The sequence below is a fragment of the Benincasa hispida genome, chromosome 6 (genome assembly GCF_009727055.1).
Source record: "Benincasa hispida cultivar B227 chromosome 6, ASM972705v1, whole genome shotgun sequence".
Taxonomy (NCBI): domain Eukaryota; kingdom Viridiplantae; phylum Streptophyta; class Magnoliopsida; order Cucurbitales; family Cucurbitaceae; genus Benincasa; species Benincasa hispida.
The window spans coordinates 55,571,972-55,598,499 of record NC_052354.1 but is presented as its reverse complement, the minus strand read 5'-3'; the positions used below and the strand labels follow the sequence as shown (position 1 = coordinate 55,598,499).

Sequence of the window (26,528 nt, the reverse complement as noted above, 5' to 3'; positions counted from 1 at the left end):
GGGTGCCAGTGTTGAGCTTGGATCGACTATTTCCTTTTTGGTGAAACTTCATTAGTCGATCCAGAGCTCATTCCTTTTTGAGATATATGGACTCTCGTTGCAATCACTTTTGGACTTGGGTTTTGCCTTAAACAACTCTGAACAACTTGAAATCATGATCATGTTAAGATGCTAGTATACATATTTCAAGTTATGTTGTTAATTTGATAAAATTGTAACAAAAATAAGGATCAAGATTAAAATAGACATTGTAAAACTTTTTTCTTTTTGAAGAAGAGATATATCACATAACAAAACTAAATAGAGTTCAAAATACAACCCTTCTCACAAACCAAATTCTTCAATAATGGAAGAAAAGACGCTACCAAATTTAACCCTAAAATTATCGAGTTCCATCGCTGCACGAGCAAGTCGTTTTAAAAGATTGAGGATCATAACATAACAACTTTGAATACGTGAACAAAAATAAACATTTGAAGATGAAAACAAACTAAACTTGAAATTTTAGGATTAATGTCAATTCAAATGTTCATCCAAGATGTTAACACTATTTAACTTTTGTTCCGTTGTCCAATTTCAGTTGAAAGACCATTAGTAGTTAAAACTGAATTAAAATGGGACCTTTTAATAATGGAAGTAATTCTATATTGGTCTAAGTTATTAAATATTGTTCGAATTCAATAATTTTTTTCTTTTTAAAACTACAATTTCAATTTTGAACCAAATTAATTATTGTCCAATTGAGTCCAAATTCCAAATTTGAAGAATATTTTCAGTGTTTTTTACTTTATCGTTCAATATACTTAAAATTGTCTCTCAAATTGTTGAGAAATTTGTACGGATGATCCCTATTTAGGAGCCTTTGAAATTTGACTTCATTTTAAAAAATGCTCAAAATTTGATCCTCTGCTTACGCCAGCCACGTGTGAAAATATCGTTTTAACCTCAAAACACGTGCGAGGCTAGACACGACCCAGATTTCTTTCTCGTTCCTCTTGCCCCTTCATCTCATTTCCCAATTCACATTGCTCTCCTTCATTTTTCTTTTATTTTTTCCCCTTCTTTTGAATTCTTCCTCTCGCTTCGTCCTCTTCAATTTTATAGTTTTTTTCCTTTGAGTTCTCCTTCATTTGAATTCTCACTCTTGCTTCTTCCTCTCGTTTCTTCCTTTAGCTTCTTTCTCGTCAATTTGTAGTTTTTTCCTCATTTGAGTTCTTACTCTCGCTTCTTCCTCTCATTTTTTGGTCTCACTCTCACTTCTTCCTCTCGTCCTGATTCACGTTCCAACTTACATCTTTGATTCAAGAAGAAGAAGATGTCGACATAAACAAAAGAAATCACCAGTAAAGAAGGACAATTAAAGAAAAGAGGGTTGGAAGAAAATCTTGCCAAAAATGGGAAAAAAAAAAAGAAAAAAGAGAGAAAAAAACGACACAAACATAAATCACCGAAAAAGAAAAAAGGAAAATCACTGAAAAACAAAGAACGTCATAGATAGAAGTTATCACAGGAAAAGAAAAAAAAGACAAAAATTAAAATTTTTTTTTTAAAAAAAAAAAAGAAAAAAGAAAAGAAAAGAAAAAAATCCACAAAGGAGAAGAAGGAAAAAGGGTTAAAGTGTAAATTTAAAAAAGGTTAAAAGTGGTAAATTTACGGTTAAATTTCGAGATAACTCCTAAATAAAGGCCATCGGTATCAATTTCCCCTCATTTTTTCCCGTCCAATATGTCCTTTTTACTTGCCCAATGTAATTGAATAAAAAGGGAAAATTTTAAATCTTTTTCAGATTGCATAATTGTTTTACCAATACAATTCCAATTAAAAAGAAAAAATTGTTCTGGTTCAATGTTAGTTCAAATTCCAGTTTTATACAATATTTTAAATTTGTCTTCTTTTTTCTTCATCTAATACACTTAAAATTGTCTCATCTTTTCCAATTTTTAAAATTTAGAATAACAATTAGAATTTAATATTTGAATAATAAAGAGTACTTCCACTTCCATACAACCAAACAGACCCTGATGATATAGTTAGAAAAACAAGCAAATCTCAACACACAAATTAAATAAGAATTGATGTAAAATGAGACTTTTATGAATCTTTCACATGAACATGTACAAAACTATTTCATGAATCAATATAAATGAAATGATTTTAGTGACAGAGAAATCCAACCCTTCAGAAGTCCTCTCAAGACCATACAATAAACTAAACTATATTGAACCATCAAAATGATAGAAACTCACAAGGCAACTCAGTTCACAAATCACACTGCCATGAAATTAACTGGGACGCAACAATCTCGGCCTTGCACTTACCCAGATGACGGTTGCAGCGTGGTCGGTTCAAATCTGAAGGTGAAGAAGAAGATATACGAATGCTACTACTAATAACCTAATATCCCAATTCTTAACTTCTCTCAAGTCTACTTCTGTCTATCGTCATAATCTCGGAATTCATTGTTGAAAGTATTTGGGGCATTGACATCCCTCCGGAGACGACGATTTCTGCAATAAATTTGCAAAAATAATGACAGAATTATGATTGATCTCCAGTGAGAATATTGTTCATCGTATATGGACATTTCAGTTTTTTTCTTTCCCATCAATATTTCAATTTTGAAAATATGTCAGAAACCTATAATTCAGCAATTTCCCTGGATCAAGACATCAACCCCAACTCTAGTCTCTGACCCGGGGTACAATTACATCTCTAACCTATTCCATTCTATGTCTCAAGAACTTGCTCAGACCACACAATATCGTTGAATTATGATGCAATTAAGGGTACCAACTTTAAGAAGCCTTAAAAGTGGCAGTTCAGTTCGGTTATCATTATCAGCCAAGACATTGGCAGCATTTCTAATAGGGCAATTTATGCAACAAGCAAGATAAAAATTGAAAGAGAAGCCTCACCAATTCCTTCTCGAACTGATAAATTTGGTCTAATAACATCCTTGGTATGGACCAGGAAAACGTCCCCAATATAGAGATGGTTCGTGGGGACATAGACACAACATAGCTCCTCCTCCCCGGAATAGCTCTGCCTCAAAAAAGACGGGTCAGATAATCAAGCTTACTTAGGTGGGAGACATAAGCAAATGCATTTTCTGATGTCTGAGCACTGCTGCTCAAGAATCTTCCAGAATGTTTTTTTTTTGTTTTTTCCTTAAAAAGAAGGGGGAAACCAATTTATGCCCCTAAATTTTGTAGTTAATCAATTAAAACATCAAGCTAATAATTGTATCAATTGAACTTTCATAAGTGAATCGTTTAGACCCTTTGCAACAGTTCTCTTTTAAAACCGTTATACATAATTCTCACACATGTATAAGACTTTTTTAAATGCAGAGGGCTAACAATAAATTAGAGGTAAATGTTGAAATTACATGTGTACTAGTTTTTTATCTTCTCTTCTTCCTCTATATTTCTCTACTTATTTAGCAAGAATTATGTAATCATTTTTCTCCCTACTTCAGTAAGATTTTGGAAGAACACAAAGAAGTTCATTTTGGTGATTTTAAGTTAACTTTAAACGAAAGTAGTTATGAATTACTAAAAAGAATGTCTAAATTGATTCACTTATGGAGATCAATCTGTTTTAAAAATTAGGGTTTCGGGTTAGGATTCACTTACGAAAGTTTGAGACTATTTGATTTAATGGGCAATGTTTAGAGGTATAAATTGATATTGCCAAAAAAATATATATCAAATTTTGTTTGCTTTCAATTTACCTGGAGGACTACGGACGAAGTGATGAAACCAAATGCATATTCGCCAATACGAGGATGTCTTATAATAGCTACTTCCTTGAAGGCCTGTGAGTTTTGGTCTGATAATAAAAATAAAACAATTAGCTGACAGAACTCAAGCAACCAACCAAATAAGAGCAATGACAAATAATCAATAACCCACCTGATGATATTGCAGAACTAATTTGCTTAGAAGCATTGTAGATATGACGAACAAATGGCATCCTCTTGATAAACCACTCCCCCAGGCCCAGGACAGATGCCCCTAACCAGGATGACATAAACACGCCAACCAGGAAGATGAATGTGATGGAAGTTACAAATCCAAGACCTATTCAAGATCCAAAAACAAAAAACATGACAACGGCCAACTTGAATCAGAAGAAATATATAATAATACTAATGTTCATGAATCCATTTATCATGTTCAAAATATAATGTAAAATAGTCATATGCCATAACCAAGAAGGGCAAAGGATCGCAGTAACTTCCTAAGATGTATCTGGTACAAAAAGTTCAATTTATTTCCAAACTTCTAAGCATCGTTTCTTGAATAATTGGGGCATGACGGGCCCACTCCTTGTGCTGTGCTCATAATCCACCCCAACTCATCTCCAGGGAGGATTGGCCCTCCCAAAGGTTAGCTCCAACAGACAAAAAGGTTTTAAATTAAGCTTTCTAAGTAGGCTGTAGGGGTTTGAACCTAGGACCTTGCAAGGGTATTCTAAAAAACATTTCAATCTCTTACCATCAAGGCTCATCCATAAAGTACATCCTAAAATTTTATTTAAAATTGTGGACGAAAGGATATTGCATGATCTCAAAAATATTATCTACTTGTTAAATATAGGAACATTTGCAAGAATAATCAAATCATCAATGGAATCAGAAATCTAAGAGTCTAATCTTTCGAGCACAAAATGACACGCGAACTGCACAAATCATCTGTATGCTGCATTAGGATTAAGAAGAAAACCAGTAAGGGCAAATCCCCAAACATGGAGTGCCACCCACTACAAGTTAGTGTATAAAACATGTCAAAGAAATACCAGAGACGTGAGAAGAAAAGATGAAATAATGGCTTACCAAAGATATTAATTCCAAGATGTGCATAGATCGGAGAGAAGAATCCATCCACAAAACGAATAAACCACCACGTTATGTAGAATGTAATTGCTATAGGAAATAGGATGACACTGCAGAAAGCATTTTGTTATAGAACACTGTAGCATCAATGCAGAAATAAACAGCTAAAGTACAACACTAGGCCAGAGAGAGAAGTTGATGGAAGGAACTAGGCACATTTGGTTGGCAACTTGGCATTACCCAAAAAAAAAACTTGAAGTGATCATTCATACCCGTGACCGTTATCAAGGGCAAAAGTTTGACAAGAATTTTGGTCTAATGGATTAGTAATAGAGCAAACCATCCATTTAATGTCTATAGTCAAAATTTAGTCTTTAAACGTAAGCATTTACCGTAAGTTACCCTTAGGAAAGATTCCTTCGAGAAACACTGAAACAGGGTAAACCCCTTCAGGACATTAAAACTGTCAAAAGACAGATGTTACTTGAACAGCCAATTGAGAGAAATCAGAAAATTCCAAAAGTGGAGAAGACCCCCCCCTTCAGAACATTACTAAACAAATGGCTCATGGTCTCTTCACCGACCAAGATATTGTATTCTAGAATGTTACGATTTTCCAGAACATGGAGATTTTCTCCCTTCTTCCACCTAAGCACCCTACACATTCAATTATTGCCAAAGAGTATCGATGCACTCAGACAACTCCTAAACACTGTATACTGTAGCTTGTGCCCACCAAATTGAAAAACATAAACCAGAAAATACTAATTTAATTTCAATTGTATGCAATTGTTTGAAGAATCAACCACAGGTACATATTAGAAAAATTAGTCAAGCAAGGTGAGGTACATGAAAAGTTAATAAAGAAAAATTATGTGATATGAGGACGTTCATCAATAGAGACCAGGTAGCGTACAATCATGGTGCTATTGATATGACCCATGACTTGTGAATAAAACAATGCATTGACATGTGCATAAAACCAATTCAAAGATACATAACAGATTGCTGCAATGTATGTAATTCAGGATGATCCTATTCAATAGATATCAAGATACCAAACATATTTATATGACATGGAAGAGACTAAAGAGAAAGAAGAGCTCACCATCCAGTCATGAACTTCTTAGAGGCCCAGCTTCTAACAACCTTGTAAAATGTCTACAAGCAATATTGAATAGATTGGTTAGGCAGATAATAAGAGAAAAAAAATCCATAGCCACGAGGAAAGCATAAAATCTAATAAATTCAAATTGGCCCGGTGAATAGTCCAATTACGAAGAATATACTGAAAGTTAATATCGATGTGAAATATTCAATTGCTGCTACGAATTCAAACAGAAACAACATCAATCAATTCCTCCAAGAGAAGTTTCGGGCAAAGAGTAATCGACCAAATTCTGAATTGAATTGGTCAAGAATTAGTAAAACCAGGCAAGTTCTGTGAAAAGCACCCAGTTACAAGTGAAAAGCACCCAGATACTAGGGAATGCACAGCAAATTTACCGAGCGCTAGACTAAAAACGTTGTCGGCGAATCTAAGCACCAGTTACAAATGAAGCAGAACCAGCCTAAGTTATACCTCTCTGCCAGAATGATGAGACGACGATGAAGACGACGAAGGCTTGGCGGATGCCTCGTCAATAGCGGACTCCGCAACCGGAATAAGAAGCTCTCGATCTCGTTCTCTATCTCTGCTCGCCATGGCAATAGCCGATTTCTCATCACCCATGACGACCAGACTAGCAGAGTAACACCCCTTTGTCTTTTTCTCAGAAAACCCTAACCCTAATTCCCTCCAAAAGCGGTATGAACAGTGTCAGAATCGGAGAAGAAGCTGCAGAAAAGAAATTTCCAGAGGGGAAAGAACTTTTCGAGATCTTCTTCCACAATATTGGCTGCTTAATCTTGTAGCTTTTTCGGATTCCAAGCTTTGAATTCTCGAAGTAATGAATTTCTGCGAGATTGAAAAGCTGAAGTGGAAAGTGGGATTGAAGAATTGAATCAAATTGAAATCAACAGTGGAAATTCATAGATGAAAGTATGAATTGGCATTGTTAGATTGGTAATTTGCTCAGTTGTTGATCTTTGTGGGCAGAATTCTGCTGGCAATAAGTAGTTTGTGAGCTGTCTATAATTTATTCTCCTTCTTCTAGTTGAAAGTAAAAGAAAATAAATTTCATTATTTATTTTCTTGAAAATATCGATACTATTATAAGTATTATCAAAATAAATCGATAGTCATTTGCTTAATGTCTTTGCTTAATGTCTAAGAAGTCACGTGTCAATATTCATGTTGTCAATGTATTTTTTAGTGACATTTGATTGATCTTAAAAGTACACACATTCGTGAGAAATCCACTTCAAAATTTCATTCAATTTTCATAATTTTAGTTATTTTATTATTATTATTATATTATGTTTTTTCCATGTTCGTTGTGTTCCTCAATTTCACATTATCAAAACAAGCTCCTATTGCTTTCACCGCTGAAGGTAGGTTAGTTTTTTCCCTATTTATTATAATTAATAAATTAAATGTTATTTTGCATATTTAATACATATTAAAATTTTAATATAAATACAATATTTTGTAATAGTGTTGTCATGACAAACCTTACAAAATTAGAATTCAGAGTCCTTGACATTAATGACAATAATTATTTGTCATGGATGCTTGATGCCAAAATTCACCTTAATACTATGAACTTGGGAGAAACAATTAAAGAAGAAAATACGACATCCAATCAGGACAAAACAAAAGCTATGATTTTCCTTCGTCATCATATTTAAGAGAGATTAAAAATGGAGTATTTTACAATAAAATATCTCCGTATCTTGTGAAAAATTTGAAAGAAATGTATGATTATAAAAAAACAGTTATTCTTCTTAAAGCTTACTATAAATGGATCCATTTAAGGCCAAACTCTTAAATCAGTAAGTGATTACAATTCTGCATTATTTAAAACAAATTCAAAATTGTTATTATGCGGAGAGAAAATTACTGATGTTGATATATTAGAGAAAACATTTTATACATTTCATGTCTCGAATATGCTCCCGCAATAGTAATATCAAGATAAATGTTTAAAACAATATTATGGACTAATTTTATGTCTTCTCATGGCTGGACAAAATAACGAAGTATTGATGAAGAACCACAAATCTCGACTAGCTAGAACAACACCACTCCCTAAAGTAAATGCTATGAATGTTAATAATCATAGTCATGGTCATGGTTGAGGTCGTGACCGTAGCAGAGGAATAAATGATAATTATTTTCGTGGTGGTCGCTCTGATCATCTAAATTTCAAAAGGACCACGCAAAAATGATTATCTCAAAGGAAAATCTCCACAAGATAAGAGTTCAAAGAGTGTTGAAAATAAATGCTTCCGATGCAAAATGACTGGGCATTGGTCACGTACATGTCGTACGTCAAAACACTTAATTGACCTCTATCAAGCCTCCCTAAAAAAAAAAAAAAAGTAGAAAAATGTGAAAGCAGATCTTGCATACTAGGATAACGACATATTTAACCCATCCCATTTGACAAATTTGGATATGAAGACTTCTTTGAATCTCATGAAGAGAAGATTGATACAGTTGATGGAACTTCAAATGTTTCTTTTGATTTTGATAATATATAGACTTAATGTTGTTGTTTTCTTTTATCTATCTTCATGTATTTTTAGTAACTTATGTATATTTTAAGTATTGTTTTTCTTATTGTAGTTATTTTCTTTTAATGAAGAAACATGAATTATTTTCATATGTTAGATGATTAAAGAATAAGCAAATAAGATATATGTCTAGACAGACAATGCAACTACACACAAATACTTACAAATAATTTTTTTTTCCAAATTGACTATGCTGAAAGCAAAAGTAAATACAATTAGAGGAGTGCAGTGAGAGGAGCGAGATGATAGAAATATGGTTGACTTACCGATTATGATTATATTGAATTGATAAAAATATATCTACAGTGAGAATAGTGCAACTATTAGGCTTTAGTGGAGTGACCTGATAGTTGATGAATGTTGATTAATTTGGTTTAAAAAGTTTAGTCAATTAATCTCGGATCGTTGGAATCTATGATCTGTAAGTCCATTATGTTCCCTTACTAGCTCACAAACGGACTAAACCTTAGAATAGCGTAATGAGCAAATTTGAAACGTTCAAATTTAAATTAAGGGATTCAATAATTATAAACGATATAATTATATGTTTAGTTATAAAATTAAACGGAATTGAAAAATTGGATAATATTTAAATTTGATTAAATATTAGGGTTTCATGTTATGAAATTGGTATTTAATTTAATATTCGATATTAAATTAATATAATTAATTAAATTGTTTGATTAATTATTAAGAATTAATTTTATACAAAATTAGTTATATAATTAATTTTGTTTAAAAATAATTTGTTTATAATATTAATTATAGAATTAATATTTTTGAAATTTTATTTTCTTATTATTTTTGAAAATTAGTTTCAAAATTAAGAAATTTGAATGTTGTTTAAAAATTCAATATAAATAGTGAAAATACCCTTAAGTGGATTATTCCCACTTAGAACACCACTTTCTTCCACCTAGCTTCGTATTTGAGGTGTCATTTTCATGTACAAAATAATTGCATGCTGAAATTGAAGAAAACCAATTCAATAATGTTGAGATTGGATTGAGACAAACATTTGGAAAAAAGAAAAAGAAAAAAAAGAAAGAGTTTCCCTCTAGTTGTGGACACAAAAGGTTGAAATTCTCCTAATTCTTTGGATGATTCAACCTAATTTTGGAATCCACCTTCCAAGGTCCAAGAGAATAATAGGGAAGATCAATTGGTGATCTACAAATATTTGAAGTGAAAATTCAAACTGAATTTGAAGATTGAAGAGTTATTCAAAGGTATATTTTTAAAACATTATTTTTATGTCTTGAACATGTATGTTTATTTGCTAAAATTGAAGAAATTAAAGTACCTAAGATCCAAATTACTTTTGCTAATTGCACGTTTACTTCATCAATTGATATCAAAGCATGATTTAAGCACTCAATTCGTGTTAATTTTAGCTTAGTAGGTAATTTTCATAAGTTGTATGAAAATGGGAACTGATATGGATAATTTCAGTTTTGAGATTTAATTTTTCTTCAATTAAGTATTAATTGTTGTAATTGGCTCTTTGTTTATGGGTCTTAATGTGTGATTAAGTATCTGTAAATTTGTTAGAGTTAATAGAGTTACAATTAGGTTGTAATTAAAGAAATAAGCAAGAAAGGTCAGTTGCAACGCTACTCTTCAATCAGCCCAAATCAGTGAGGATATCCCGCGGTGTTTCAACGTTGGGATGAAGCGTCGCAATGTTATTCATCCTAGCCTATAAAGCACGCAGTTGACTTGACAGACGGTTCAAATGAATCGATTTGGTCAATTCGAGTCTTGAAGGTCCGGTTCAACCCAATTTTGGATAGTTCAACCCTTTTTTAGAGTCTTGGAGGTCTGGTTCAGGCAATTTTAATCCGGTTCGGGGCAGTTCATGAAGTTTGGAAGCTATCTGAAGTCGGTTTTAATTATTATTGTAATAATTTAGGTTGATTGCTTGCTTAGGATGCCAAAACTGGTCATATCAGTGTGTGTTTAATTATTTATGCATTATGAATGTATATTATAATTAAATAAATTTTGTATGTATAAATAGTATGCCATGTTGATTTAAAATCCCACCATAGGAAGCATGCAACATGCATTGAAAGTATATTATAAATAGTTAAAATGTATAATATGCATGTGTTAAGGTTTCAAGTGTTTAATATAAAATGTTATATTAAATCCTGAAATGTTTGATGTATGTTATGGATGAAAAACATGTCTATAGTTTTATAAGTTGTTATAAAATTGGATTAGACATTTAAAATCCATAATAAAGATAAGATGTGTGCTCACCTAGGGTTAATAAATAACAACTTCTTTTAATAGTTAAAATAGGTTGTTATCTTGTAAAATTATGGTTACAAACTCAACCGATTTATAATCTCGTCTAAGGTTGGAGGTACTTAAATTAACGATCTACCTAGGGATTATAGCCAAATAATTTAGTGTTGTTAACCCCATTTTGTGAGCATGCGTGAGTGATGTGAGATTTTAAAATTGGTTTATCACCTAGACATCATAGGTTAAATCCAAATATAAAAGTTATACTTGGAAAAATCACCTAGACTGGAGGTTATTTATTAGTCGGAATATACCTAAATTATGTTTGCCCAAAACTAATAGAGCACTTCAGTGAGAGATTAATAATATATACGATACATTGTTCTTAGCTCTCATGTCCTTAAGAGTTCACACCATGAGATTCATGCTCAGATTCGTATCACCCTAGAAGCGACCTCCATTTGGAAAGTGTTTGCATGGGTCAACAACAAGGTGAATAGAGGAAGTAGTTCATAGCAAGTGGTTGAAGGATGTGTGTCAACATGTCCTGCAGTCTCTTCCATTAGTTTGGACCGTGAGATTCCTATGTTGCGCCTGCTTGCCGTTTTTAGACGACATAAGCTAGCCGTTTTACAACGGCTATCCCTTCCGAGGGTTATAACATGGGATTTGAAACATCTCAAACTCTAGAAATAAATAGGATTTCTTAAGTCTATTTTCAACCTTGATTGTCCAATTCGGTAGCATCGTTGGGGCCAACCTTTGAGGTCTGGAAATGAAAGGTCACACTTACGGGAATTACTAAGTGTTAGTAAGTTTTTGATAAAAAACGGTAACTAAATGACTGATAACTTGTAAAAATACAAGTTATTATATCTCTTTCATTTAAAATAATAAGGCAAAAGCATGCAATTTAGATAATTTTTTACCAATAAATCTATACAAAAAGCAAAGCACGTGATCACATACTTCTAGCGCATAACGCATTTAAATTTTAGACTAATTTTGCTACTTTTATCTAGTATATCCTTCAACAGTCTGATGATCGCGTGATCACATACCCACTAATGCGTTCAAAGCAAGAAGTTGCTTGAGAAGAAAAATAAAGATGATCGCATAAGGTGCAAGCGTTGAGACATGATATGACATGGGCGGTGGGTGTCATATCACAAGTTGCGTTGGTGGCCGACAGGAAAACTGTGTTGAAGATTCAATGAACCACTGACACGTTGCAGACGGTGCGACAGGATATGGAATTTAACGTGCCCTATCAACGTAATCATGAGCTTGAGAAAAGAAGTGCTCGCGAACGCCTATAAATACCCATGCAAATGCCATACAGAAGAGAGTTAATATACATCATGACATATATTGGGGATACATTGTGGGAGACGAAAAGAACACATTGAGAAGGGATTCTACTTGAAACCCTTATCAATCTTCCATAGAAACTCCTTGGTGAGAGCTTAGGATTCTAGGGAAAGAAAAATATAATATTGTTCGATTATCTAAGCGAAACAACAGTAAAACAACTGGAGGAAGCAAGACATTGCAAACCCCGACTTGACTCTTTGACCCTTTCTCTTTATTTGTGTATTTGTATTGTATTTCTTGTATTGACAAATTCAGAATTGCAGTATGAATACATGTTTATTATATATCTTGTCTATCTTTTTCACCAATATCATGCATAGCTAAATCGCTTATGGGTTGAGAAGATTGTAGCTAACATGACTAAATAAATGAAGGAATCATGCGATCAACTTGTTTTATGCATGCTTATATTTATTGCTTGAATCAATTGAGAAATTGATCTAAGTAAAACTAATCTAAGTTTGAAAGAATTTAGATTAAGACCTCATAAAACGAGAGAAAATGTTTCTTAGAAATAAATACATTCTCTGCATATTACATCTATCGCATGCATCTTAGAGATAAGATAATGTGGCAAAGAACACTGAGAAGTGTCGGTCGTAACATTGAGTGTATAGCTTGATCGCATATTTCATCTAGTTGTTTAGAAAATGTTAGTAAAAATTCTTTTCAACCCTTCTATCGCATAACTGTTATCCAATTCGCACTGCTTCATTTTAAATACAATCCTCATCGCATATTTAGGTTTAAGTATGCTTATGCGATCACTCCTTTGAACATTTTAAACTCGCGCTAAGATCATATTTTTAGTTTCATCTCGTGCTTATAAGCAATCCCTGTGTTCGACCCTGGACTCATCAGAAACTTTGGTCAAATTTGCACTTGGGTTTGACTAAAGAAAACCGAGCATTAAATCTCATAAGCATTATTATTTCATCGCATGTACAGAACGCATCAAGTTTTTGGCACTGTTGTCGGGGATTGCAGTAACTAAGTGTGCTAAAACTATTTTTATTGATCTTTGCAGACCTCGACTTTCTAGAGTATTGTACCTTGATTACGAGAAAGGCATAAACGCTGTATGAGTGAAAGAAATACTCCCGAGCTTGTATACGACCCAAAAATAGAGAGAACTTTTCGAAGAAGACATAGAGCCAACCGAAGAAGAAGACAAAACAGAGCTCGTAGGATGGCCGAACAACAGAACCATCTGGAGGAACTACGAGAAGAAAATAATCACAATGAAGCAATCACCAACCCAATTTTGTTGACAAATGATCACAATAGACCCATCAGGGATAATGTGTCACCCAACTTATATGATTTCTCTCCAGGAATCATGCGACTAGCCTTGGACGGAACAAGATTTTAAATGAAGCCCGTAATGCTTAAAATGATTCAAACGGCCGAGCAATTTGGGGAAAGACGCGGTGAAGATCCTCATGCTCACTTGAGGAGTTTTGTTGAAATATGCAATACCTTTATATTTCCAAACATCACACCAAAGGAAGTACGACTTGCACTATTTCCATTTTCACTATGCAATGAAGCTAGAAAATGGGCGTACTCACTTGAATCAAGGGAGATAACTTCATGGAAACAAGTGGTAGAGAAGTTTATGAAAAAGTACTTCCCACCAATGGAAAATGCAAGGAGGAGAAGGTTAATCATAAACTTTCAGCAGAGAAAATCAGAAACGCTTAGCGATGTGTGAGCAAGATTAAAAAAAACTAGTTAGGGACTATCCGCATAATGGACTCCCCGATTGTCTCAAAATGGAAATCTTTTACTATGGATTGAACTCAGGATCGTAGACCATTGTGAATGCTACAACGACAAGTGGACTTTTAAACAAAACTCACATTGAGGCCAAGAATATATTGGATCGGATCTCAAAGAATCGCAAAGACTGGCAGAAAGATGAATATGGGTCCAGAACTAACAATACCCAGAACAACGATGCTATCGCATCTCTGCAGTCACAAGTTAATGCGACGACAAACTTGTTGCAGGCGATGAGCATGACAAAGATTGGTACAAAAGGCGGGCAAGTGAATGTGATTGCCCAAATGAACAACGGAAATTGTGTCTTTTGCGAAGAACCTCACTCCTTTGAGGAATGCTCGCGCAATCCTCAATCTGTCTACTTCATCCTTTCTCTAACACATACAATCCTAGCTGGAAAAACCATTTGAATTTTTCTTGGGGTGGTAATCAGCAACAAGCACGCAGAGATGGACCACCAGGATTTCAACAAAGACCAAACGAATTTCAGCAGACAACCATTCATCTCAGTCTTCTTCATGATCTTCCTTGGGAAATTTATTGACGGAATACATTCAAAAGAATAAAACAATTCTTCAAAATCAAGCAACATCCATTCGTAATCTTGAAGTACAAATGGACCAGATTGCAGGCGAGTTGAAGAACAGGCAACAAGAAGCACTTCCCAGCACCATTGAAATTCCTTACTATATGAGAGACAAAGGCAAGGAACAATGTCAGGCGGTGACATTAAGAAGTGGACGCATGACAATAGAGGTCGTAAAAATAAAATCACATGAAGAATCTAAAATCCAAGGCGAAGATCATGCATCTGAGGAAATTGTTCAAAAGGAAGAACAAGAACGAGAAGAGATAACCACAGCAAATCCGTCAATACAAGAAGTGCAACCACCTCCATTTCCACAAAGGTTGAAAAAAAAGAAAAGCGATGAAAATCAGTACCAACACTTCTTGAAAATATTGAAACAGCTGCATATCAACATCCCTTTCATTGAAGCAATAGAGAAAATGCTCACATATACTAAGTTCTTCAAAGATATTATAACCAAGAAAAAAGGCATAGGGAAGTACGAGATGGTGGCTCTAACGTAAGTCGGCAACACGATCATTCCTCAAAAAATGAAAGATCCTGGAAGTTTTACAATACCTTGCTCAATCAGAGGAATTTATACTGGGCATGCACTATGCGATCTAGGGGCAAGCATAAACCTAATAAGTTTGGAACACGCTAGAAGCGTGGTAGACTAGTGGGTTCCAAAGATAAAAATCGTCGAAAATGAAAAATAATTAATAGTAAAAAGGCTTGGTTGAGGATATAATACTCATGAAGAAATCCTCGATATGATTAATGAGGAAGGTGAAATACTTAAAGATAATAATGAGATTCCAATAAACTATGTTATGATAGGAAAAAGATGGAATCAAACTAATGTAGTTATTGACAACATTTGTGCATATAATGTTGCTTTTGATATTATATCTGAAAATGAGGATCATGAACTAAAATCTGTTGAAGTATGTCGACATAGAAAAAATTGGCTTCGGTGGAAAGAAGTAATCGAGGTAAAACTCACTTTCAAACGACAGGTTTTTGGACTAGTAGTCCAAACACCAAAAGGTGTCAAACTTGTAGGATACAAATAGGTATTTATGAGAAAAATGAAAATAATGACGTCAGAAGATACAAAGTAAGACTAGTTGCGCAACGTTTTTCACAAAGACCTGATATTGATTATGAGAAGACATATTCTCCAGTGGTTGGTGCAATTACACTAAGATATTTAATTGGTCTGACTGTGTATGAACGTCTGGATATGCATCTCATGGATATAGTCATAACATATTTATATGGATCTCTTGATAATGATATTTATATGAGAATCCCATAAGGATTTAAAGTACCTGAAATATATAAATCAAATTTTCGATAATTGTATTCAATAAAGTTACAAAGATTACTAGATGGATTGAAACAATTAGGACGGATGTGGTACAATCGCCTGAGGGATATTTATTGAAAGAAGGATATCAAAATAATTTAATATGTTCGTGTGTTTTTATAAAGAAATCACAATTAGAATTTGCTATTATAACTGTATATGTTGATGACTTGAATATAATTGGAACTTCCGAAGAGCTTTCAAAGGCAATAGAATATCTTAAAAAAGAACTTGAGATGAAAGATCTCGGAAAAACAAAATTTTGCCCTGGTTTGCAAATTGAGCATTTAGCAAATGGAATATTTATTCATCAGTCAACTTATATAGGAAAAATTTTGAAAATATTTTATATGGACAAAGCACATCCATTAAATATTCCAATGGAAGTCCACTCATTGGATATAAAGAAAGATATATTTCGACATCGAGACGATGATGAAGAACTTATTGGTCTTAAAGTACCATATCTTAGTGCAATTAGTGTATTTATGTATCTTGCTAATAATACAAGACCATATATTACATTTTCAGTAAATTTATTAGCTAGATATATTTCTTCTCCTACAAAAATACATTGAAACGTAATTAAGCATACATTTCGTTATCTCTGAATGTATTAAGCATACATTTCGTTATCTCTGAGGAACAATAGATATGAGTTTGTTTTATTTAAATAAATCAAATTTTGACCTAGTTGGTTATGTAGATTTTGAATATTTATCTGATCAACACAAAGCTATATCTCAAACAAGTTATCTGTTCACATGTGGAGGAACTACATATCATGACGATCAGTAAAACAGACCATAACGACCACTTCCTCAAATCATGCTGAAATTCTTGCCATTCACGAGGTTAGTGGAGAATGTGTATGGTTAAGATCGATGACTCAGCATATTCGTGAAACATGTAGCTTATTTTCTAAAAAAAAATCTTCCAATAATATTATAAAAAACAACACTTGTATAGCCCAAATCATAGGAGGATATATTAAAGGAGATAAAATAAAACATATTTCACTGAAGTTTTTCTACACTCATGATCTTGAAGAAAATGACGACATCATTGTACAACAAATTTGTTCTAAGCATAACCTAGCAGACTTATTTACAAATGTATTACCAACCATAACTTTTGAAAAATGGGTGCACAACATTGGAATGCTGCGACTCAGAGATCTTAAAGTGATATTTTCATGAAGGGGAGTAAATATATTGTATTATTTTAGGAGTATATATTATATGAAATATGTACTCTTTTTCTTTCACTAGTATTTTTTTCCATTACATTTTTCCTAATAAGGTTTTAACGAAACATATTTCATATATATATGGACATCTAAGGAGGAGTATTATAAATATTATAAAAATAAATAGATGCCCATTGCTTAGTTCCTAGAAGCCATGTGTCAATCTTGATGTTGTCCATATATGCCTTATAGTTATTCATGCTTGATGTCCATATAAGACCATATCCTACTTGCTAATTTGTAATAATGATATTTGGTGGATCTTAAAATCACACACATTGGTGAGAAATCTACTTTAAATTTCCACTAAATTTTCATATTGTTAAAATTTTAAAATTTTAGTTATTTTATTATATTATATCCATATCCATTGTTCTCTATTGTTCTCCTCAATTTCACAACATATATTTATTAATATTGCATTTTACAATGTCTACATTTTTTTGTTGAAGAATTACAAAAAGGAATATCAACAAGAAAGTGAAGAAAGTTTGTCCTATTCTAAGAAAGTCTTACGAGTAATATCGTATGCAACTGCATTTTGAGAACGATGAATGTACCGAAATTGTTCTAAAGTTAATATTAAAAAAAATTAACAACTTTTCACCAATTAAAAGACCCCATCATTCAACTAATAGAACACCGAAAAGTTTTGTTTTAGGAAAATGTTCAAACGTAATTATATTCTTAAACCCACTAACCAAATTCCAAAACTCATTGGAATCTCCTATTGAACTATAACGTTTGTGTGTATATATTCCATACTCATTTAAAAACTATGTTATATCATGATGTTTGCTCAAGCATTTTGAGAGAAAATGTTCATGCCAATTAAAGTAAAGTATATTTATTTTAGCTACTAAAGTAGTTAAGACAATTAGGATGCCAGTATTGCTTAAAGGTATTGTAGATTTCTCTCTTTCTTTAGTGCTGTTCTCTCGAGGTGATGTGTCTCTAAATTGATGATCGATTGTCACTGTGCAGCTAATGAATCTTAAACTTTTGGTAAACCTCCAAAGACTCCTTTGACAGTCAAAGGACTTAGGATAGTTTCCATTATTGTGATTTTGATGGTTTCTTCTATCTGAAGATGTAAGTTTGTTCCTTATTTGCTTATTTGCTTTGGTTGTGAGCTCTAATTCTTTTATGTAGTCAAAGGACTTAGGATAGTTTCCATTATTGTGATTTTGATGGTTTCTTCTATCTGAAGATGTAAATTTGTTCCTTATTTGCTTATTTGCTTTGGTTGTGAGCTCTATTTCTTTTATGTTGGTTTTGTTTTGATTTGTCTAGACCTTAGGCAAAGAGATCTCTTCTTTGCAATATTTTATCACTTTTGCCAAAAACAAAGAAATTGGAGTGACATGAATACAATGACAATCTAATATAAACAATAGAGAGTGGAAAGTATGCACTTTGCAAAATATTTAAAGTACTTACCTAATTGGAGGATTGGTTTTGTTGTTATGCAAGTTAGTGGAAAACCAAGAGGCAGGGTCCCTACCACACACTTGAACAGTTACAATTACACTTTTGCAAGGGTATCAAAGTGATTATACAACACTTGTTATCGCTTTCGAACAAGTCTCATTCAGTTCATCGGTAGCACAACATGCGAATTTCACAGTCTCCACTATTGTTGTGGAGAAAACAGTTTTAAAAAATGGGGTCAAAGAAAAAGGTTTTTCACAAACGTTTGAAAACATGTTTGAGAAAAACATTTTTGTAGGCTAGAACGTAATAAGAAATGACAACAACTTAATACGTTACAGTTACAACTAAGAATATGTGGATATGATGGTTTAAGGTTTAGTTTCCTCACTAATTCAGATGTATGTGTTTGTAAGATGAAAAACTTGCTAAAAAATTACCCAAAAACAAACATAATCTTAAAAAACAAAAAACAAAACGATTTTATTAAATAGAACTTAAACTTTTATTACATTAAAACAAACACAAAAATATAGAAACCAAAATAAAACAAATTCTATTGACTAAAACTAAAATAAAATATATTAATAGTACAAAAGAGAACAGTTGAAAATTCGAGTGGGGAAGGGGAAAAAAAAATAGTACAAGTGTTGAACCTTCAACCTTAATTTGATGTAATTATTAATCAGAAGAATTCAAACCTATATTTTATTATACAAATTGATATAATTTCTCAAAATTGAAAAAAAGGAAAGAAAAAAAGAAAAAAAAAGTGGCAGATGAAGAACAAACAAAGGCTCATGCAAAGACCTCATGAATTAATTCAACTAATATTCTCTCCTCCAGATCTTCCACAACTTCCTCTGCTTCCTTTATCGATTCTCGAATCGGCCACTGCCAGCTTAAACCAACAACTCCGTTTGTTGTTTCATTGATTTTTCTGTATTTTCTCAAAGATTCCACGACGTCACAGGTATTCGACGGCGATTCCTCCGGCGAGATCCATAATCTTGAACTCCCTATGTTTGATGTAAGTAAACAACCGATTAATCTTCAAGAATGTTGTAATTGTTTGGTTAGATGAAATGAAACTGATGAATGTATGTTTATGGTTGCAAAATTGATGCAGAATGTTCGTTACCATTCGCATTTAGATGGTAGAGCTCATTCGTGTGGCTGGAAGGCGGCGGACTGATGGAAATCGGAGTTTTCGCGCTAGATACAGGTTTGGTAACTGATATTTCATGGTCTATGTACTTCGAGCTTTCTGGTGTGCGGCATGAGTGAATGAGAGAACTCTGGCTTTTGCTACAGTAATCTGTAATATGGAAAAAATAACTCATGAACATCTTGATCTTAACAATGAAAGCATGTTCAGAGTAAACTTATGTTTCAGACACTGAGAATAGGCAGAAGAAGAGCAGCTGATTAAAAATATCTAGAGAACTGATGGAACAACTTTATCACTCTTGATTTAGAATTGAAGCCCCAATTGTATGTTGTTGTCTAGAAATGGAGATGAAGATATTTCACTTGTTATGGACATTATTATTTGTTGTTTCACTCCTCTTCATCAATAAAGACTTTCTTCCATCTATTATTAGCTAAAATAATAAATGTTGCTAGTTGTATGAATTATTAGAATTTATTTGTGGTAACATGGGATGAAAATGTTACCATATGATGTTTATTTATATTATTTTTTCAATATTTATGCTAGTTTTAATATACCCACATTCCATCCACAATGCCACTGAATTTTCTTCATGCTAATAGCTACTCGACATTTATTTGTTTCTGTAGCTATTGATCCTTATGAATCAATTTGAAACCAGATGTTTTCATATCTAAAATGCCCTACGTTCGTATCAAATAAAATATTCTGAGATGTTAGTGCAGATCTTAGTTTGACTTGCACTATTGAGCATAGCAAACAACCAGTGTTCTGCTCTACCTGTTCTAGTTATATTAGTTAGGAGATTTACCACATGTTTGATATATGGAGCTACCGCCTTTTTCCTCCATATTTAATAAAGATGCTGGAGAATATGTTTGATCAGGCTTCTTAACATTGCTTTTGCCTCCAAAGTTAATGGCCTGCAGAAAGAAATTTCATAAGTTTCAATTCTGTCGACATGCCAAAATTCTCTTCTTCATTTACAATCAAATTTTTCGAGCTTGTAACTAATCAATTTTTGCATTCACGCCTCAGTAATCTTCTTCCCAGACAATATCAGGATAAATAAAATGGCATGTGAAAGCTATAAGAAAGGAAGTCCTTTTGGACTTACCGCTGGTTTCTCTACTGAAACCTCATTGATGACCTTTTCTACAATTGTTTGATTCATGCTAAATGGGCTGCATTCGGTGGCAGTGTCTGATGTAGGAGTAGAGTCCTGAAGGATAGGTTCCCCTACGACATTTGATCTGCGTTGAAGTTTGCTAAGGGATCCCTGCACTTGATCTTGAAATTTTGGCACAATCTTAGCTTGCGAAAGTAGATTTTTTCTAGCTACAATCTCTTTCTGTGATTCAAGAACTTTCTTATTAGTTGCTTCTTTCTTCTGGAGATTTTGATCAAGTAGAATATGTGAAATCCTTTTTTTGGGCTTGATAACATTGATACATTCTTTTGGTTTCCAATTATCTTCATTTGGGTTCTGAGCTTCTTTTCTGTGATAAATCCTTGAGATTGTAGTCTCTTCAGCCCCTATTGACGCAAGCACCTTTTTGGAACTTAAAGCTTCTACTTTACTGTCATCCTTTTGCTGATGATACTTCTCTTTCATCTTCAGTTTCATGAACTTTTTCTTGTTAAATGCTTCATCTTCTTCAAATACTTGTGCTTGACGTTCTTCCAATTCAACCTGTGAAACACGCACAGGTTTTAGCAGTACAATTGGCGGAGCAGTATGGGTTAACTCTTCTCTTGAATGGATGTAGCTAGAATAATTGAAATAGTCATTCATTTCCTTTGCAGAATGTTTATTTATGCCTTTGGATTGCTGGGTGTCAAGATTTGACTCCAAGGTCCTCTGTGCTATCTTGCGTGTAGCAGACTTCGGGTTCTTTGTCTCAGCCATCTCCATGCTATACTTGGGCCTCTGGCGATCTGAATTACTCTCATCAAGAAACTGTTTGTGTAGATTTTCTTGCATTTGCTTTGATTGAGGTTCTAGACCCATTAGCTTGGCAATCAGATTTTTGCCATTACCCTTCTTTGCTGGGTTTGGAGTAGTGTTGTACATCATTGAAGATTGGCTAGAGCTCGTGGATGCGAAATCTGAAGCTGAACTTTCCATACTACTTTCAGGAAAACTGATTCTTTCAGCCATGTTTGTTGTATTCGGAAAGAGGAGTTGTCTTGCAAGGCGATCTCGGATCATCTTCTTCAGTTCCTCTGCACCATCTCCATAAGAATAATCAGCCGAAAGCCGGGGTTTCTGAAATTCATTTTGGTTGAAGCACATTCTCTTCATGTCTATATTTCCAGTTGTTTTCCTTTCCATCCGTTCATCTTTCTTCATCTGAGTCATGTACCTTGAAACTTCCTGCAATTTCCCTAGAATGACCAAGGACTGTTGCAAATCAAGAGCTCCTTCAAACAAATCTCTTGCAATTTGGTCAGATTGTCTATCATATTTCATTCCATTAGACCACAAATCGATTGTCCGATTCAGCTTCTGAGCTCCTCTGGACACTTCCATGAGTTGAGATGAGGATGAACTACTGAATTCATCTCTTACTTCTTTGGTGGTGGTTTTCTCTCCTCGTAACTTACAGTCCGAAAATTCATACAACTTCTTCCTATCTGTCCGGCTTCTGATCCGTTTCTCCATTTTTGATGGGGCAACTTTCTTTTTTCTGACAGTGCTCTTATCTACTATGCCTTTCGGATTGTTACAAGTTAGAAATGATTTGTAAATTCTTGAGCTTAGACTGTCCTGAGGCATATCTTATTGATTGAGATCTCATATACATTGGCAGAGCAGAGTCAGATGCTAACACTACTAATATTCCACAAACCATTTCCAACAATTCCTACATAACTCTGCATGGTTTTGGAAATCATGTAATAATTTCAGACCCTGAGAAAATCCAGGAAAATGAATGGTTATTTTCTCATCTCAATCACTCAGTTCAAAACTAACCAAAAGGAAACAGTAGCGTGGAACCAAAATAAAGAATAAGGAAAAAAAAAAAAAGGAAAGGCATAGAAAGAAGGCTAAGAATCAATAAACAAAACGAATGTCTCAAAGAAGTTTCGTAGAGATGATACCTGCAATGGAAGTGATAAGACACAAAACAAACCGTCGAATAAGATGAAGTCTAATCAAACCAGAGAATGGCAGTTGATGGCTTTGACTTATTGAGAAAGAAAGAAGAGTGAGCTTTGGTTCTTTTTTCTCTTATTTTTCTGAGGATTCTATGGAACCAAACAGATTCTTAGAGAAACATGAAGCTTTCATTAATGGCTGCTCTTGATTTTGGTCTTAGCCATTTCAAGAGTACTATTGAAGCAAAGCCTGTTATCAGTAAAAGCAAGAAAAAGCTGAAGGCTTCACAGAAGGGAAACTGCCTTCAAGTCAAGTTGGTTGAATTATATTCATTACATTACTGTCTCTTGCTATCTATCTTAGAATGTTTGGGCCATTTGTAGCCAACAACTATTTTAGGAACTCAAAATAGAAAACTAATAATTTCATGGTTTTCTCTTCTCATACCAGCAATGTGTAAGGGGAGAAAAACAAAATAAAATTGCAACAAATCGAGAATAAAATTCCTCTCACAATTAATGATTCATGTGGACATTGAATAAGAATTATTCCCTCTCTAATCTATGCTTTTATAGTTGATTTTTAGAGAAATTAGAGAGCTAGCATTAAATCTTAAACATGCAAAAATGTTATTATGTTGAGCTATTTTTACCACCTGAAATTGAAATTTTTTGTGGGTATCTCTATCTTTTACTAAAAGTGGAAGGAATGGTTAAGATAATTACCCTAATACATTCAAGGTCGATTACAAATTTAGTTTTTAAATTTTGATTTTTTTAAATTTCACAATCTACTAGACAAAACATAATATTTAAAGTTTGGTTGAACCTATAACCTTAAAGTTACGCTTATTGAACTATGCTCGTATAGCACAATATTGGAAGTTTAGGGTTCACATAATGAGCCAAATTTATGTTCAATAGATTATGTAATTTTTTAGAAAAATTGATTTTTTTGGAATTTTGTTAGGTACAAAATTAAAAGTTCAGGATTTATTGGATACTTAACGCTTTTGAAAATTCAATGATCAAATAAATACAAATTTCAAACTTTAAGGACTAAATTTCTAATTCAACCTAAATTCAAATTCATCTAAATGCCAGTTAAGGCAATCTTAGCATTATTCACTAATCAAGTTTCTTTTCTAGTTGATATGAAGACTTTATTTGGTATCTTTTTCATTGTACTTTTGATGAGGGAGGTTAATCTTTCTGTTCTTTCATTAGGATAGGTGGAAGGTTAACAAATTCGTTTGTAAAATATGAACTTCATATTTTTGGTTGATGAATGATACTAACCACAGTCATTAGTTTTTTTAAAAATGATTTATTATCTAATTAATTGAAAGAGCTCCATGCTTAAATGCATTCACATGATTCTTGCAAGCTAAGGCATAGCGCTGTGTTTTCCTTTTAATAGTACTTTTGCTGGCTCTCATAAATGCATTCAAAATTTTCACCGCTACATTTTCCCCTTTGCATGACATTCAATTTCATGTCAGAATTTTCAAATAAAATTTACAGTTTAATCATCCTTAAGTATCACCCACTGTCTGTAGAATCACCAAAAAGTATGATGGTTGGAAAATCATGGTATTTAATTTTCATTTGACACGTCGAAATATCTTATTTATATATTTTTATAGGTTTGACTTCGATATAACGGAGGGATCTTTTTTAAAATAAAAAATATTTAAAAATATTTACACTTTATAGCAAAAAGTTTAAAAAGTACCAAACATTTTTAGAACTTTTGCTATATAGTAAATATTTTTGGGATTTTTCTATTGATAAGAATTTTCCTATAATGAATGATTCATTCTATTGTAAAAGACCATGAAATATAAATAAATAGTAAGTAACAAAGGTCATTAATATAAATATAATTTAAATATTGAACATTTTAATTAGTTTAAAGAGTGTAAAATGTCTATTTATAAAATTGAGTGCATGGTTATAAATATTTTGTTTTTATAATTTATCTTGAAATAACCATCGACATTGCATTTTATTGATATTTTCATTGACATTTCTGTCAAATTGAAACATCAACATTTTATTGATATTGACATAACTATATTCGTATATTTTGAATTGAAGTCATATATCTCATCTTTAAAATATCATGTTGTTTGTTTTGAAATTTGCTTTTCATATTTGATTAATTTGTTGAAAGTTGGTTGTTGGAGAAGTTAGCATATTAAAGGGATTGAGTCCCAAGCGGAAGCGTATAATCGTCTTCCAATTTTGTTTTCGATTTTTCATAAACAAAACACAGTATAAAAATAATAACATAATGGATAAACAATCAAAATTAGCATGCATTTAAGAGAAGAAAATAGGGAAGAGCTAAACCTTAACTTTGTAGATTCCCAAATCCTTCACGATTCCCTTTGCGTCTTCTCCCGAACGTTTCTACAATGATCAAAAGATACCACCATAAGTGAAGTCTTATTACTCTCTAGGATCCCAAGAATTGGACGTGTGATCTCCAAGACTTGGAAGAGGAAGAAGAAGTAATAGAGAAAAACAGATTTTGAGAGTAGTAGGAGATTGGGATTCAGAATTCCCAATTCAAGCGTGTCACATATGAAGACTTATTTATAGAGAGGGGCGACTCCCTTCTCCTAGTCTTTTCTATTCCTAATCTAGTTCTAATCTAATTAAATAACTTTTATTTAATTAATTAATATAATAATTAAATAACCACATATATTAAATCCAATTTAATATATATAATTAATAATAAATAAATAAACATCACAGGTTTATTTATCTCTACTTCTAAAAAATTAATTAATTAATTAATTAATCATTAATCAATCAATTAAACGATTATATTGAATCATATTTAATATAGAATTAATCAACATATAATTATCACATATTTATATGTATACACCTCTTTAATATTTGAATCTTATTTAATTATTTTTCTTTGTTAATTATAGATCACATCTATAATTAACCATATTATATTGATATCATTAATCTGCAATTGATTTGAACCATCCAAACCATTCCTCTCCTGAGCTAATAATGAGACCTTATGGACCTACAGATTAAAAACTCTAATGATATAAGATTAATTAATTAAACTCTTTAATCAAATTAATCAATTTTCATTAACTACCGGCCACTCCACTAAAGATCGATAGCTTAGCATTGTAGATTTATTTATGTTGGGGTTGATGCCCTATATCTCGTAGGGTCCTATAGTTTGTAGTTATATTGTACAAACATTTTATTTATTTAATAAAATATGAGATGTTTTATTTGACCTTTAGTAACATTAAACTCACAAACCAATAAACTAACATCCAAGGTTATCTTATGTAGTTTAAACATGTATGTAGAGACATACAGATGGATCATGTTTAAGTGATAACCTAAATGGTCTGTAGTAGATGGATAAGACTAGATATCTCACTACGAGTACAACCTACTTTGTAGATGTTACAATTGTTGTTAGGGGTGTTCAAAAAAATCCGGTAACCTGACCAACCCGGACTACCCAACCCAAACCGCAAGGGTTGGGTTGGGTTAGATTTTATTTTGGGTTGGGTTGGGTTAAAAATGTTAAAAAAATATTAAATTCGGGTTGAGTCTTGGGTTACCCCATTTCAAGGCCGGGTCCGACCCAACCCGACCCGAATATATATATATATATAAATTAAAAAATAGTCAAATTAAAAAAAAAAAAAA

At 32.9% G+C, this 26,528-nt stretch overlaps 2 protein-coding genes and 1 long non-coding RNA gene across 3 annotated transcripts; 1 reads left to right on the top strand and 2 right to left on the bottom strand.

The window, feature by feature from the left end:
- Positions 1-2,061: 2,061 nt before the first annotated feature.
- On the bottom strand, positions 2,062-6,991 carry LOC120080214 (protein CONTINUOUS VASCULAR RING 1-like). Its single transcript, XM_039034795.1, has 7 exons — positions 6,420-6,991; positions 5,946-5,998; positions 4,838-4,947; positions 3,915-4,082; positions 3,734-3,831; positions 2,916-3,042; positions 2,062-2,507 (listed from the first exon to the last, which is right to left on the bottom strand). Exons 1-7 carry the CDS (start codon positions 6,567-6,569, stop codon positions 2,410-2,412), a joined length of 804 nt encoding a protein of 267 aa, XP_038890723.1. The 5' UTR covers positions 6,570-6,991; the 3' UTR covers positions 2,062-2,409.
- Positions 6,992-19,138: 12,147 nt separating this feature from the next.
- LOC120079462 lies at positions 19,139-23,183 on the bottom strand. Its single transcript, XM_039033657.1, has 5 exons — positions 22,827-23,183; positions 20,839-22,635; positions 20,533-20,644; positions 19,689-19,865; positions 19,139-19,566 (listed from the first exon to the last, which is right to left on the bottom strand). The coding sequence occupies exons 2-5, from the start codon at positions 22,498-22,500 to the stop codon at positions 19,346-19,348; spliced, it is 2,172 nt and encodes a 723-aa protein (XP_038889585.1). The 5' UTR covers positions 22,501-22,635; positions 22,827-23,183; the 3' UTR covers positions 19,139-19,345.
- On the top strand, positions 19,436-20,257 carry LOC120079463. The gene is made up of 2 exons (XR_005482240.1): positions 19,436-19,577; positions 19,677-20,257. It is a non-coding gene; the product is annotated as an uncharacterized LOC120079463 (long non-coding RNA).
- Positions 23,184-26,528: the final 3,345 nt, after the last annotated feature.